This window comes from Hibiscus syriacus, unplaced genomic scaffold (genome assembly GCF_006381635.1).
Source record: "Hibiscus syriacus cultivar Baekdansim isolate YM2019G1 unplaced genomic scaffold, ASM638163v2 tig00110450_pilon, whole genome shotgun sequence".
Classification (NCBI taxonomy): domain Eukaryota; kingdom Viridiplantae; phylum Streptophyta; class Magnoliopsida; order Malvales; family Malvaceae; genus Hibiscus; species Hibiscus syriacus.
In genome coordinates, this window is record NW_024062743.1 from 7,551,232 (window position 1) to 7,566,351 (window position 15,120).

Here is a 15,120-nt window from a genome sequence, read left to right on the forward strand (position 1 = left end):
AAAGGAATGAGAGAAAAAAGTGAGTTCAAACTAGAGAGGGACCATAGACCATTCGAACAAAAAAACACAGAAAATGAAACAAAAAAAATGAGAATTTTACCTTTCGTTTTCGGACGTCTTCAGCTCACCTGAGAAGAGAAAGCCTTAAAAAGCTTTAAAGGTAGTATTATTTATTTTGATTTTTGGTTTTGAACGAGCATGGGAGATTGATTTAGGAGTTTAGGTGTTCGGTTCGCCTAGGGGTTAAAAGAGATGTGGATAGGAGACCAAGTAAAGATCATCGGCCCCTTCGTCGGTGCCATATAGGGAGGCGGCCAAAGAGGTTTTTGTCCTCTCTCTCGGCTGAATGAGACAAAGTGGAGTGTGGGATGAAAGAAGAAAGAAGACGACATAGAAAAAATGAAAATGGGGCTAGGGTTTTTCAAAATTGTTATAATAGGGTATTTAAGCATTACCCAAAACTATGTCATTTTAGGGGTTATGGTTTCTCAACCCTTGCGCATGGACAACCCCTTTGTTGGCCATCTGAGTTTTGTAAAGTTCTGCTTTGGTCAATGAAATGAAAGTTTACACTTTATGCTTCTGTTTTTTTATTTTTTTCTGTTTTATATTCTGATCATTGATTGCTTGTTAAAGCGTCTGGATCAAATATATGATTTGATTTGTTGATCTTATATTTGTTGCATTTCAGTCCCCTTTTCCATGTTAACTTGAGTTTTGTGTTGCTTTGTACATAGTATGCTTTATTTTAAATATTTCCATTTTGGTCTTGCTTGATATATTGTTTATTTTCGATTTCAATGCATATGTTTTGTGTTATTCCTATTTTTGAAATGATTTTACCTTAATTACCTTTAATTAATTTTTAAAGATGTTTTTCCCTTATGTGTGTATATATATAAGTTTGCCTTATATTATATTATATTACCTAAACTATCTATGGCCATTTTATATTCTAGATTATATATATATATTGAGTTACTTTCGTATCGTGTATATTTTACGCTACAGTGCTAAATATTTATAAACATATGCATAAAGTTAATATATTATATATACTTTTATTTATAATGTTTCACGAATGTTGTAATATATATGCTAAATGATAATATAGTGTTCCATTTAGTAATATCACATGTATTATTTTCTATATATATATATATATATATATATATATATTAAATACAGTATAAATAAGCTTGTTTGTACGTGTAGGTCTATATTTTATTTTTATTTGTTGTTTTTTGATTAATTAACATGTGATTTCATTTCATTCAACTAACTTATGGAAGACCTCTAAATATCTAGGGTGCTATTTCGAGAGTTATTTGAATAAAATGATATTAATATTATTATTTGTTTGCATATTTATATTTATTGATATATTAGTCAAATAGATATATTTTATTCACTTTAAATAAATTTACAATTTTTGACATTTTCATAGTTTTTTATATAATGAAATTATTTTTAATAAATAAATTCTCATTTTATTTTATTTTTTATTTTAGTATTTCATTATTTTATTTAATTTATTTGTCATGACATGTGAATACTTTATCTATCATGCATCTGTCATTTATTAACTATTACATTCAAGAATCAGTCATACATTTTCTAGTTTTTTAAATAATTAAAGGTAATGTTGTCTCGCGTCGTGGGTTTATGAAATTGTGTCCAACATAATTGGATTCCAATTTATGTTAATTCACGTAGTAAAGGGATATCCTTTTTAAATAAAACCGAGTTGATTAAATCATTTTTATCAAGTCAAATATTTTATAATAGGGATTCACTCACTTTTTTTAAAAAAAATTCATCGAAATAAAAGGATCATAATTTAAAATTTGGATTCAAATATGTAAAATTCCGTTGCTTAGACAACGTATAACCGAGAGGTACCAATTTTGGGAGCTATGGGGGTGCTTACCATTCCCACGCATAATCGATTCCCGAATCCTGAAAAATTGAATTTCTGGTGAATTGTAGACCAATTTTTGTCTTTAAAATGATTTTCCTTAAAATTGTTTTAAAAGATATTTTTAATTATTCGACATACCTGACCTAGAGGTAGATGGCGACTCCAAAATTGAAATTAACCAAAATTTATCAAAAATTTCAAATTTTCTAAAATAAAGTCATAATTATTATTAATTCAATTTTTTGTTAAAAAGGTGGTTATGAAAGAACTTGTAACCATGTTGGTAACGAAAGGCCGATGTGAAATGCTCATAATTTCCCACAAGTAATTGACTCCCGAACCCTTCCACGTGAATCTCTGGTAATACGTAGATTCGGTAAGAAATGTAATTTTAGGTATCCAACCTGACCTATTTAAAAAGGTCGTGTACGACTCCAAAATGATAAATCATTCATTTTAAGTCAAGGCACACTAAATATAATATTAGGTATCCGACCTTATATTTCTCCTTATCGAATTAAAAAATATAATATTTGGTCACTTTTATTTTTATTTTTATTTAATTAATATGCGATCGCTGATGGTTAATTGTCAATGGACATTTAAATGATTGCTGACGTGACAAAGTAAATATATAATTGAAAGGGTAAACTACTCAAATGGTTATTAATGTTTAATTAAGTTTTCATTTTTTTCCATTAAAATTTTAAAAATAATAAATTAGTCACTAAAACCCGTAGATTACCTTAATTCATATTGTCTTGGTAAGCTGGAAGAGGTTCCTCAGGAAATGGGAAGTGACAGTAATTCGGTAATTGCTTGATCTCTTTTGTTACTTCTGAGATTCTTATCACATATTAATGAGTATTGAAATCATATCAGGACTGGTCCTACATAACTCTAAATTTATGCATTTAGATTTTGTGGTTGTTTCATTAAGTTTTTGTGTTGAGTTTTAGAGTTTCTCGGGGACGGAGATAATTACTTATTTAAGTCTTTAAATTTTGATTTGTTTTGTTTTTGTTATTCACTTTTTATTGTTAATTATATTTTATCCCCTTAAATTAAAATCTTGATTCCGTTCTCTGGAGTTCCTTAAACATATAGATAGAATAAGTTGTATCGGTAATCCAAAATGAAGCCAGGAGTTGTTTATAAATTCCTTTTAACATTTTTTATATTTTGCTTGGGTCTCCTGCTCCGCAAAATTTGGTCGTTCATGATTTACGTGCATGCAAATAGAATTATAGTAAGGGTGTCGATGAGCTTGTGCAGGAGGGGCACTTGCCTAGAGCTGAAAAATGGGTAAACTAAATGTTTAGTATTATAATTATAACTTTTATTCTATTATGGTCATCTAATTTTTTTTTCAAAATCGTACCTAACATTTAATTTTGATTTCATTTGATATTTTAGTGATCAATTTGTTATTTTTTAAATTTCAATAGGGAAAACAAAAACTTACTCAAATATTAATGATTATTTATGTAATTTACTCTTTTTAATTTTATAGGTTCACTATGTTAAGTCAACAGTCCGTTTAAAATCTAATGACATTTAATCTTCGGTAATTGTATCTTATTTAAATAAAATAATAAAATATTATATTTTCAAATTCAATAAGTAAAAGTATCCATAACTTAAATAAAAATAATCAATCTTAAAATTTATCCTTTTATAATTCGACCCCTATACCACACGCAACCCTTCCCCCTCTCCCCCTCTGCTGCTGCACGACATTTAAAGCCGCGTTTCATTCCGTTTGTATATTTCTATCGTTAGTCATTCCAATCTCGCACCTTCCCCCACACCTCCATTATTATTATTATTATTATATTGTTATTATATTATTATAGAAAGCAATTTCTTCTTCTTTTCCTATAAATTTCATCTGTGTGAACTTAGAATCAATTTCCTTGGGGCTTTTATCTCGTTTTGGGATGAATTAAGGTAAGGGTTTCTTCTTCTTTTTTAATCTTGATCATCCTTTTCGTATGCTCTTTTACCGTCTTTGTTGTTTGCATAGAAAGCAGATGAGAATTAAATAAGTTTTTATGTTTTCCGTTTTTATTGATGAAGATGTGCTAAAGTCCATGTTTCTCCTTTTCTTCGGTGATTTCGGTTTAGGTTGGATTTAGGGTTTTTGCTGGGGGAAAAAAGAATCTTTATTACTGATAAATTGGATAGCAATCTGATTAGTTTCTGTTGAAATTTTTTTTTTGCAGTGAATAAAGTTTAGTTCTCTTTGCGCGTGTCCCGTTCTCTTCTCCATTCCTCCAAACCTCAAACTCAGGAAGCCCTTTTCATTCAATCCCAAATTGACCCTTTTGTTCAATATTAGTAACATACCAAGTCTTGCCTACATGGAGGTTAAGCTATGGAACGACAAGCGCGAGAGAGAAATGTATGAGAACTTTGCAGAGCTGTATGCCATTATCAAGGCAACTGAGAAGCTCGAGAAGGCTTATGTGAGGGATATTATTTCATCATCTGAATATGAGACCGAGTGCCAAAAACTTATTGCCCATTTCAAAACCTTGGCTTCTACTCTCAAAGACACCGTCCCCAGCATTGAACGCTTTGCGGATACATATAAAATGGACTGCCCAGCCGCTATAAACCGTCTAGTGACATCTGGTGTGCCTGCCACTGTTGAGCATCGTGCTGTGGCAGCTGCCTCTGCAACTACTTCTGCTGCCATTGTGGCCGAATGTGTGCAGAATTTTATTACTGCCATGGATTCATTGAAACTCAATATGGTGGCAGTTGATCAAGTGTATCCTTTGTTGTCTGACCTCTCCGCATCACTCAATAAGCTTGGTATTTTGCCACCTGATTTTGAGGGGAAGATAAAGATGAAGGAATGGATCTCAAGGTTGGCTAAGATGGGGGCTGCAGATGAGTTAACAGAGCAGCAAGCCAGGCAGCTACACTTTGACTTGGAATCTTCATACAATTCATTTATGGCTGCTTTGCCTAATGCTGGTACTTGAACTCTAGAAGTAATCCAAATATGCCATACTTTTGTTTAGTGCTTCAATCTGGTGGATTCCCAGTAATGTGTCGAACTGTGTTTTAAGTTGGTAACATTGGTATTCATTTTGAGAGTTCTTGGATTGTTTAAGCTCAAGATGCTATTGTTTTCTGATTGTCATTCTATTAGAATGGATATGTGCTTTGGTTTGGTTTTTGTAATATGAAGATATTCCCTTTTCTTGATTGTTTGTCTTGCATATAAAATTGTTTATCCAATATATAGCAAAAAGTTTTGATGTCTGGTGTACTTCCCACTCAACCGTGGGCATTGGCTTTCATAGATGAATAAGCAAGCCATTGAAAAATCATTTATAAAGGGATGTTAAACAAGCTTCCACGAGTGCAGGTATGTTTCAAGTTCAACTAGCTGCATTGCATCTTCGTAACCTTCAAGCTTCCTTTTTTGGTGGACTCTTTCAATAATATAAGCTACAACGTTGTTAATTTGTGTTTGTTTAATGGCCTTTGTGTTCGTAGTTGTTTTTTGCTTTCCTCCTCGACATCTCCAAAAAATTTAAACATATCATTTCCATCTTCCATGTTATCTAGGTATGTCTTTGCCTTAGGTTTTTGTATTCCTTGAACGAACTTGAGATGAAATCATTCATCTCTTGACTGAAAATATTTTACAAATTACTCCACTTTCTTGGATCGCTACTTTTCCTAATATTGATGAAGTTGATAAAGCTATATATGAACTAATCCAATACTAAGCTATAACTTTTTGGAGTTGCTGGGATACTTGAGGCTTTATTTTCCTCTTCATCAACTGCTATTGGGAAACCAGGAGAAAGCTAGGGGTTGAGAGAAGGGCATTAGAGCGGCATAGGCTACCTGAAAAGGTAGACCATTTGAGTTATTTTGAGAACAATAAATGAAACCCTTTAGAGTAGATACTGATATATATAGCTTGGTAATCTCGTCATCCCTTTTTTATCTATCTAAATCCATCACCTATATAGATAATGGTCAATGGAACATGGAACAGTGATGTGCAGGGTGATTGATGTGGGTGCAGATGTTTTAATAGGGAAAATTGCTGCATGTTAGCTACTGGCTCTAAGGTGGTTGTTGACACTGCCACACTGGTGCTGGTTTTTTCTTACTCTAGTGCCTTATCCAGGTTGTCTGAGTAACTTTTGGATTACCATCATCGCCAAAGCTGAACATGGGGGTGGACCGAGCCTAATTCTAATCGTTTTGTTTTGTTGAGGATCACTGTGATGTTAGGATCATCATCTGCAACGTTTTTGGGGGGTTTGAACTGCCTTCCCCTTCATCTAATAGTTTATCAGGCAATCCACGCCACTTAAAAATGTTAAAACAATCTTCAAATTGAGGCCATTGACACAAAAGTAAGAGACATTGGTTTAAGACGAGAACTCTTGCTTACTAGAAGACCAACACTGTTGCCAACTATGCTGTTAGTTTATTCAATTAAAGAGATTCCAACAAATTGTGAATATCATTTCACAACCATATATCAAGCTTGAATAAAAAGCAAGCAACTCCGGTGGAAGTAGTGTGTTACAGCAAAAGATGTTTCATGGTGGAAAAGTAAACGAATCATTTCAAAATGTGAATCCTTTTAGTCCGTTAAGTTAAAAGAAAATAACCCCAATGGCCTATTGAACAATCTTTCATAAACAAATTTAGCATCTTTTAGCTTTTCCATAGAAGATTGAACTCCATCTTCAGTGGGTTGTCCACCAGAGCACCGGGCCAGTTGTCCCTTTCATCCTCCTATCCATCCACAAGCTTTGGCAAGAGTTTACCCGTCTCCATTACGCTGTCTCTTGTAATGAAGAGGATCATAATCTTCTGCGGCAGTTCCCTAAACTTGGATGTGGTGAAGTTGGTCTTCTCCGTCACGTCGTAAGGTTCAATGTGGAGAAATCAGTCTCCTCCAACACCACCCCGTCCTCCAAAGTCGCCATGTATGGCAAGGCCAGGAGTCGATCCATAACAGACCATGGTCTTGGCTAAAATCTTCTACTAGTCGTTTTCTATCTGAAAAACATTTCTTTCCAGATCATGACATTCAAAATATATTCGAATCTCATTGATGGACAATTCCATATCTACTAAAAGATTGAGGCTAAAAATAGCATAAGTCAACAGTACAACAGTGAGGAAAACTAGATAATCTTTTATGTAGCAATTGTGCAAAACAAATGATTAAATGTTCAAATATGTTCAAGAACATATAACTTAAAAACCTAAATAGGAAAACAAAAAAGTAAACAAAGAAAAAAAAAAGAGAACGTTATCATACATGAAAAACAGTAAAAACACGGGCCTCGATCATCTTTGGAAATGTAACTCATCAAAGGAGGTCGGCGACATTCGATGGCAACTCCTCAATGATAACATTGTAGAACTTCTGGATATCAAACAGCATCCTCTCATCGTCTAGAGTGACAAAGTTAATGGACACACCTTTTCTTCCAAACCTTCCACTTCGTCCGGATTCGGTGGAGGTAGTTCTCTGGTTGTGTAGGCAGATCATAGTTTATGACAAGAGAGACTTGCTGCACGTCAATACCACGAGCTAAGAGATCAGTAGTGATGAGAACACGAGAAGAACCAGAATGGAATTCACGCATGATGACATCACAAGTATTCTGGTCCATGTCTCCATGGGTGGCAGAAACTGTATGGTCTCGACTTCGCATCTTGTCGGTTAGCCAGTCAACCTTGCGCCTCGTATTCACAAAAATGACGCTTTGGGTAATGGCTAGGGTCTCGTAGAGATCGCAGAGTGTTTCGAGTTTCCATTCTTCCTTCTCAACATTAACTGCTTGATACCTTCCAGGGTTAGCTCATCACGCTTAACCAGAATTCTTACAGGTTTATTCATGAACTTCCAAGTTATCTCAAGGGCTTCAGGTGGCATTGTAGCAGAAAATACCCCAACCTGAATCTTGTCTGGCAGAAGCTGGAAGATGTCGTAGATCTGACAGACATAACATTATAAGAGAAAAAAATATCAAAAACCAAAGATTGCAAAACTTAAAATAATTGACATAGATAACAAACCTGATCCTTAAAACCACGGGAAAGCATTTCATCAGCCTCATCCAAGACAAACATCTTAATATAATCTGGACGAAGTGATTGCCTTCTCAACATATCAAACACACGTCCGGGAGTACCGACAACAACATGAACACCACTTTGGAAAATGCGCTGATCCTCTCGTACATTTGTCCCACCTACGCAAGCATGTACCTTCACGCCAAGGTAATCACCCAACGCCCGCATCACCTTCTCAATCTGTTGAGCCAACTCCCTAGTGGGTGCTAAAACCAGAGCCCGGTATTGGACTATACCATAGTCAAGCTGCTGCAAAATACCGGAGCAGAAAGTTGCTGTCTTCCCGGTTCCAGACTGTGCCTGTTGTATTACATCGAGACCTTTGCAGAAGGGAACAATTTTCTTTGCTGAATCGCAGAGGGCTTCTATAAACCTTAGAAAATATTTGGAAGAAAGAATCTGGATTCAGAATAACTTAGAAAAAAATAAATCATAAATCTAAACAAACATCAGACTAAATTCCAAAAGAAATTTCTAATTCCAAATTACTACATACCATATGCATAGATACCCCTTAGAAGATTCTCCAGAAGTCCCATCGCATCAAAACTGTCATAAACTTCATCATAAGAAGTGAAAAAATCATCTCCATACGTTTGGAGCCTGTGACATATCGCGAAATTGTAAATTGGAAAATATATTTTCTCCTTTTTTCTAACATTTTATCTTAAAAGGGAAAAACAGACGAGGAAAGTCGGAGGTTGACAAGCTAAGAAACTTACAACTCAGTCATTTTCTGATCATATTGACGAGCATCAAATTGGGATCCTTCGGGTGCCAAACCTGCCATGACTGCAGAGGAAAGAGAAGAGTTAAAAACTTGTTAAACAAAGTCTAGCCAACCTTGTGATAGATATTATAGCTTTAAGGATACAACAGGTTACAGGATACCAATAAAGAAAATAAGATGTTACATGATAAACAAACAACAAAAACACATATCAAGTACAATATAAAATTTAATTGCATTAAAGGATAATGCATTTCGATATTGAGAAAGATGTAACGGATGAGCCCAACTTGCAGGCCAGATGAAGAAGATGCACAACATTGATTTCTGATCAAGGATCGGGAGAAAGATGCACTACTTTGCCCACCTCTCTGAAACTCACAAAGAGTAGTGCACAGAAATTTCTACCGCATAATTTCTACCTCTCTGAAGCCATCATCTCCTAAACAAATATTCTTCACTCACACTTCTGGGTAGTTAATGGATAAGTCAATATATTCCAGTCAAAGAAGCAAAAATTAATCAAAATTACAGATTTATATAGGTGTTTAGATAATCAACAGTCAATTACGGACAGTGTGAAGGGCATTTATACAAAAATTGTGGTACGTCATAATTCTAGGTCACACAGCCTAATCCATTTGAACAGCGACAATAATTACAGATTCAACACAGGCCAAAATATGCCATAACTTGTTGATTACCGGCATCAACATAAGATCAACCAACACATTGAGAGTAAACTATAATCACACACTTTACCATACCAATGTTTGCCCGGTACTACACTTGCATAGTTCGAGAACAAATAACAAAAAATCTCACTTAACTAATTGTAAAATTTCAACCTAAATGCTTTGAGTTACAATATTGACATTTAAGATATGTTCACGATCAGAATAACTCATAAAATCTTTATAATCTAAAATAAAAATAAGGAAGAACTTTTTTTAGTTTTTTTCCTTGTGCTCTTCAATATCCAACAATTTTAATTTCAATTAACAAGCAAATATAGAATAGTATGGCACAGCTTCAATGTTGTTAATGTCTCCAACCATGAATTAGAAGAAAATACCAAAAAAATCATGGATATGAACTAACCGATCTCAGAAACAAGAAAAACCCGAAGTCATACAAAGAAAATAGATCAAACCCAGATCCCAAACAGTTAAATTAAACCCAATAATCATCAATCAAATCCGATGAAAGAAGAAAACATAGAAACAAAAGTAACCCACTCCACTCCAATCAGACAGGCACAAACACACAAAGAAAAGAAAAACTACAGCAAACATAAAGACAGAAAGAGAAATTAAGCAACCTTGAAGCAGATGAAGAGAGCAACAGAAAAAAACGAGTGTTTGGCGATGTGACTGAATTTGTTGAATAAAGAGAGAGAAAGGGGGCAAAAAGGATAGATCTTTAGAGGCTTTTTCGGTTAAGATTGGGAGAGGAAGCGTTCCCAAAACACCTCGGATCTGCGCCGTGGAGTTTTAAGAGGAAAAACAAAAGGGAAGAGAGTGCTGATGAGCAAATTAAACTTGCACGGCCCTTTTATAATCCAAACTTCTTTCTACCCCAAACCCTCTTCTTTCCCTATCTTCTCTTCTGTTCAATGGTTTCCCATTCAACTTTCAGAAATAAAATAATATTATTAAAGTTTAATTTAAGATAAATTATAAATTTGATAACTCTATCATATCTCTTATCTCATTAACTATATTTTAAATTTTTTTAATTTTCTTAATAAGCTTAATACATTAGGAATTTGTGGTCATTCAGTCGTTTTCTCACTAATAACGTTATAAATGAGTTTTTATATAGATGCATTGAATTTTTTTTAAAGCGACATAATTTTAACATTGTTAATTATTTAATGACGGAATGAACAACAAAAAAATCATATCGATTAAATTCAGTGAGAAAATTGAAAAAATTTAAAGTTTAGTGAGTAAAATAAGAAAGAGAGTAAAGTTTAGTGATGAAACTTGTAATTTACGCATCAATTTATATACTTTTTTTATTTTTTTAATAATAAAATATGTTAATAAATAGGTGATTGTTGGATCCTGGGCAAGTTTAATTCTAATTAGAGAGGGTCTAATTCACTATCGATAATTTTATATTAAATCATATTCATCTGTTTAGATGAAAAAAAAAATCTTTCTTGATGACAATAATGAAATTGGTTATGTTTATCGGTTCTTTTCTTATATTTTCTGTAATCTTAAACTCGGCCTGGACGTTATGTCCCAATCTGTTTATATATTTTATTCAGAAATTTCTTTTTATATTTAAAATAACGTTTAAATTCATATACAATATAATATGAAATTAGTCATAAGAAATGTTCATACGATAAATGTCCATATATCAATATATACATGTATCAGAAAAATCGTATAAAACATATACATAGAAAAATACCGGTAATACAAATATATCGAGATGGAAGCAAAAACAAATGTCACCAAAATATAATAAAAAGGTATATAGAGATATACAGTGGTACAAAAATAGGAGTAGTCGGTTCTCCTGATGCCAAGTCTGCTAGCTTACGGTATGCTACTATCTAAAAAGGTTAAAATTTACAGAATGAGCTAAAAAGCCCAGTGTGCTCCTTACGATGTATAAAAACATACAGATAAAATTCTTCAGTAAAATCAGTTTATCAAACATGTTTTAAAAATATGAATACTACCCCCATTCGATCACCATAATGTGCAGGTTCCCCAGCACCATACACCCACCTGTATACCCGGTAAGGGCCTTATACACATAGCATAAGGACATGCGATAAGGACTTACCCCGTGCACAAAGCAAAGGAGCTTGCGATAAGGACTTACCCTAAGTACAAAACCGATGAGTCTGCGGTAAGGTCTTACCCTGTGCACAAAGCCTAGGAGTCTGCAATTAGGATTTACCCTGAGCACAAAGTCGATGAGCCTATGGTAAGGACTTACGAGTCATAGACTAGGCCTGAGATACTTCCTCCAATAATACCCCCTATGACAATAATAAAACATGTATGTATTCGAGTGAAAACGATAGTGTAATTTAGTAAAACATGAAAATATTTCAGACTTAGAAATCATATGCATAAATACAGAATTCAGAGATTATATCATAAATGTATAGTAAATCAGATATCAAATAAACAATATTTATAAAATCACGTATCGCATCGTAAAAATATTCAGTATTATCCGAAATCTTTAAAACAGTTCAGATGAATAGTTTAAAATAGTAATGTAACACCATCAGAAAACACACATGTACCAGTCTGATAAGAAAGCCTACTACTGAGTCTGTTGATCATGATTAGCAGCAGCACTATGATTAATTCTCGAGGAACGTGGATCATGCGGATCTGACGGATGGGAAGCACTACATCTAACCGACCCTCAGTCTGGTGAAACACGAGTACCAAGCTCGGTTCACAGCGGTGGACGGCGGAGAGCTCGATTTTGAAACGTCGGAAACTTGACCTTTCTCATCACCTTACACGCCGATGGCAACAAAGATAAGATGGACACCGGTGGACTCAGGACGACGCAAGGAATACGATGGTGCAGGAACTGTCGAAAACAAAGCAACGGTCGATGACGAAACATTGATCAAAGGTTTCCTTCTATAAGAAGAAATGTTGAAAATAGAGAGAAAATAGGGTTGAAACTTTTCAGGAAAGTTTTTGATTTTTGTGTTTTAAACCCATACTTATGAAAATGGTGTAATTACACTATAGGTCTTTTAATTTTATTACTTTTCGAATTTAGATCCGAATTTAATTAAAATTTCACTTTGGTCCTCAAATTTAATTAAAATTTCAATTTAGTCATCAAAAGAATTTTAAGAAAATTTTTAGGCCCTAAGTTGGGGTGTGGCAATTTCCTTATAGTTTGGATGAAGAATATGAACAATAGTTTTACTTGGTTGTTTATATATGGGGAAAATTATACGGATGATCCTTTATATTTTTGGTCCATTTGATTTTGGTCATCAATTTAAAAAATCGCGATTTTAGTCTCTTATGTAGTCGATTTGTTTGGTTTTGGTCCCTTCCCATTAACGGAAATCTAAGTTGATAATTAAAAAATAAAAAATAATCAATGTGTTTTCTTCTTCTGTAACCAGCCACGACCATTTTATGAAAGACTTAGTTGGATTTAAAGTTTTCGTACAAACTTAAAGCTGTGGGACTTAAAATTCAAAGTCTTTTATCGGATGGGGTTTGTCTAGTGTGTTTCTTTCTCTCTTATAAGATTTTCGAGAAGTGTTAGGTGATTTACCTTACAGATTAAAACCAGAAAGAGAGATAAAACAACAAACAACCTAATTCAAGGTTCAATCGAAACCAAAGAGTTAGAACGACAAATGGGAAATGGTTACATCCAAAAAAAAAAGACTTAGACCTTGAGCCATATTAATGATGAATGATGTTTTCACAGGTAAGTATGTTTCTATTCGCGTTGATGATATTCTTATCTACTTTTTTTCTTATGAGAAGGCTAGGAAACTTAAAGTTTGGTAACACAACATACTTCTGACAAAGTTATCATCCATAATAATCATATATCCTAGAAGTGGTTAAACGAACAAGTTCAGAACAACATAGTAGATGTGCTACCCTGAATGTGCACCCTTATCTCTCAAAAGGATACTAATGTGTTGGGATTTGAAAGTATTAAGGATTTATGTCCTAATGACTTAGATCTTTCTATTATATATAATATTCTTGTAAAAGTGTTTTTTAATGATTTATATCTTGTAGATGAGTTTCCTTTTCAACTAAACAAGTTATACATCTCACAAAGTTGCTCATGAGAATTCTTAGTTCATTAATCACACTCAGGAAACTTAATGGATTACTTTAAACCATGTGACAAAGGTTTTAAACATTTTTTTTGCCACACATGAGTAAATCCATGGAGAGAATATTTGATGAAATTACAAACAAAACCAATAGTGACCGATGCCATGTTAAATTTCAACCTACTCACCGAATTACAAGACTTGTATGCAAAAAAGGACTTCAAGACAACAAGAAATCAATCCCAATAAAGAAGAAACCTCTATCAAAGCCTATAAAGACACATCACATTAATCCATGTAAGTGTTTCACAAGTTTTCCTTTCAACATATCTGATTCTCTTTCTTTTGAATTTTCAGATTCGTGGATGATTCCTTTTAAGGATAGGGAGAATGATACATGCTCCAGAATCTATGATGATAAGAATGCATACTTTTTTAGACTAATATTTATACTTAAACCTATAAGAAGAACAAAGTCTTAAAGATTCAAAAGATATCTATTCGATAAGTATAATGTGAATGAATCCTTAAAATGTTGTGACTTTTCTCCATTTGATGTTTCAGATTCAAGGTCAAATAATTTTGAAGAGAGGAAGGATGATACATGCACCATGTGGCTCACATCAAAGAAAGAGGGACTAACTCTTCTAATTGATTTATACATCCAAGCCTTGGAAAAGAAGACTAGAACAACTTAAAATGACTTTTTTGAATAAGACCACATATTATTTGGTCAAAATTGCTTCTATAGATATGACCGACTGTCTCTTAGCTTTCTAACGGTACTTGAAACGAGTCAATCTGACATCGGGAACTCAATCTATGTTCATTTTAGTGAAGATAATACATGCAAAAATTTTAATATAGGGTTAATACATGATTTTGTAAATATTACAAATTTGTAATATTCTTATTAATTATTTGTAATATAATTTAATATAGGAAGCTAAATTATAGCTTAAGACTAGATTTATTATTTTATTAGTAATTATAATCAAACTTTATCTCTAGTTATTATTGTTTTATTCATTAGTTACTTAGGACTTTGGAACTCCTCTCCTATATAAAGGAGGCTCCATTCACCATTGAAAATTATATTTATTTGATTAATAATACAATGTGAGTTTGTTTTTGCAAGTGCTGATTATCTTTGTGTCTTCAAAGCATTTTTCATTATAAAGTTCTACAAGTTTTTCGTGAAGGAGATCTTCACACTTTTGTTTGCATTTTCATTACGATTAAGAGGAATGGTTAGAGCCGATTATCAAGTTTTCATAGTCAATTGCAATTAGGAGGGTTCGTAGGACATTTATCCATCATTCTTACTATCACCATCATCATCTCACGACAAATACATCACCATAGTCATTTTTACGCCAAGCTTATACATACCAAAAGGCATTTTCAATTCGAATTCTTTCATATCTTTATTTATCTTTTCGTAATTCTTTTACATAATTATCATTGTTATTACATCATCTTTCTAATCATCATCTTCTTGTTTGATTTCCAGGAACATTTCCA

The 15,120-nt window shown here is 33.3% G+C and overlaps 1 protein-coding gene and 1 pseudogene across 3 annotated transcripts; one reads left to right on the top strand and one right to left on the bottom strand.

Annotated features, from left to right (window-relative positions):
* The first annotated feature begins 3,763 nt into the window (after positions 1–3,763).
* On the top strand, positions 3,764–5,257 carry LOC120126165 (vacuolar protein sorting-associated protein 28 homolog 1-like). Of its 3 annotated transcripts, none has more exons than XM_039144436.1 (3): positions 3,764–3,871; positions 4,147–4,906; positions 5,181–5,257. In XM_039144436.1, exons 2-3 carry the CDS (start codon positions 4,285–4,287, stop codon positions 5,240–5,242), a joined length of 684 nt encoding a protein of 227 aa, XP_039000367.1. In that variant the 5' UTR covers positions 3,764–3,871; positions 4,147–4,284; the 3' UTR covers positions 5,243–5,257. The 3 variants fall into 3 exon arrangements, with proteins under 3 accessions (XP_039000367.1, XP_039000368.1, XP_039000369.1); XM_039144437.1 differs by lacking the exon at positions 5,181–5,257 and adding an exon at positions 5,002–5,140; XM_039144438.1 differs by lacking the exon at positions 5,181–5,257 and adding an exon at positions 5,047–5,140.
* Positions 5,258–7,249: 1,992 nt separating this feature from the next.
* LOC120125997 lies at positions 7,250–10,271 on the bottom strand (annotated as a pseudogene).
* Between the last annotated feature and the right edge of the window lie 4,849 nt (positions 10,272–15,120).

Excerpts from the sequence above, each read along its gene's own strand:
- LOC120126165 (XM_039144436.1), top strand. The coding sequence starts at position 4,285 with ATGGAGGTTAAGCTATGGAACGACAAGCGCGAGAGAGAAATGTATGAG. Across the intron at positions 4,907-5,180 it reads GGCTGCTTTGCCTAATGCTG|CAAAAAGTTTTGATGTCTGG; the intron begins GTACTTGAACTC and ends TCCAATATATAG.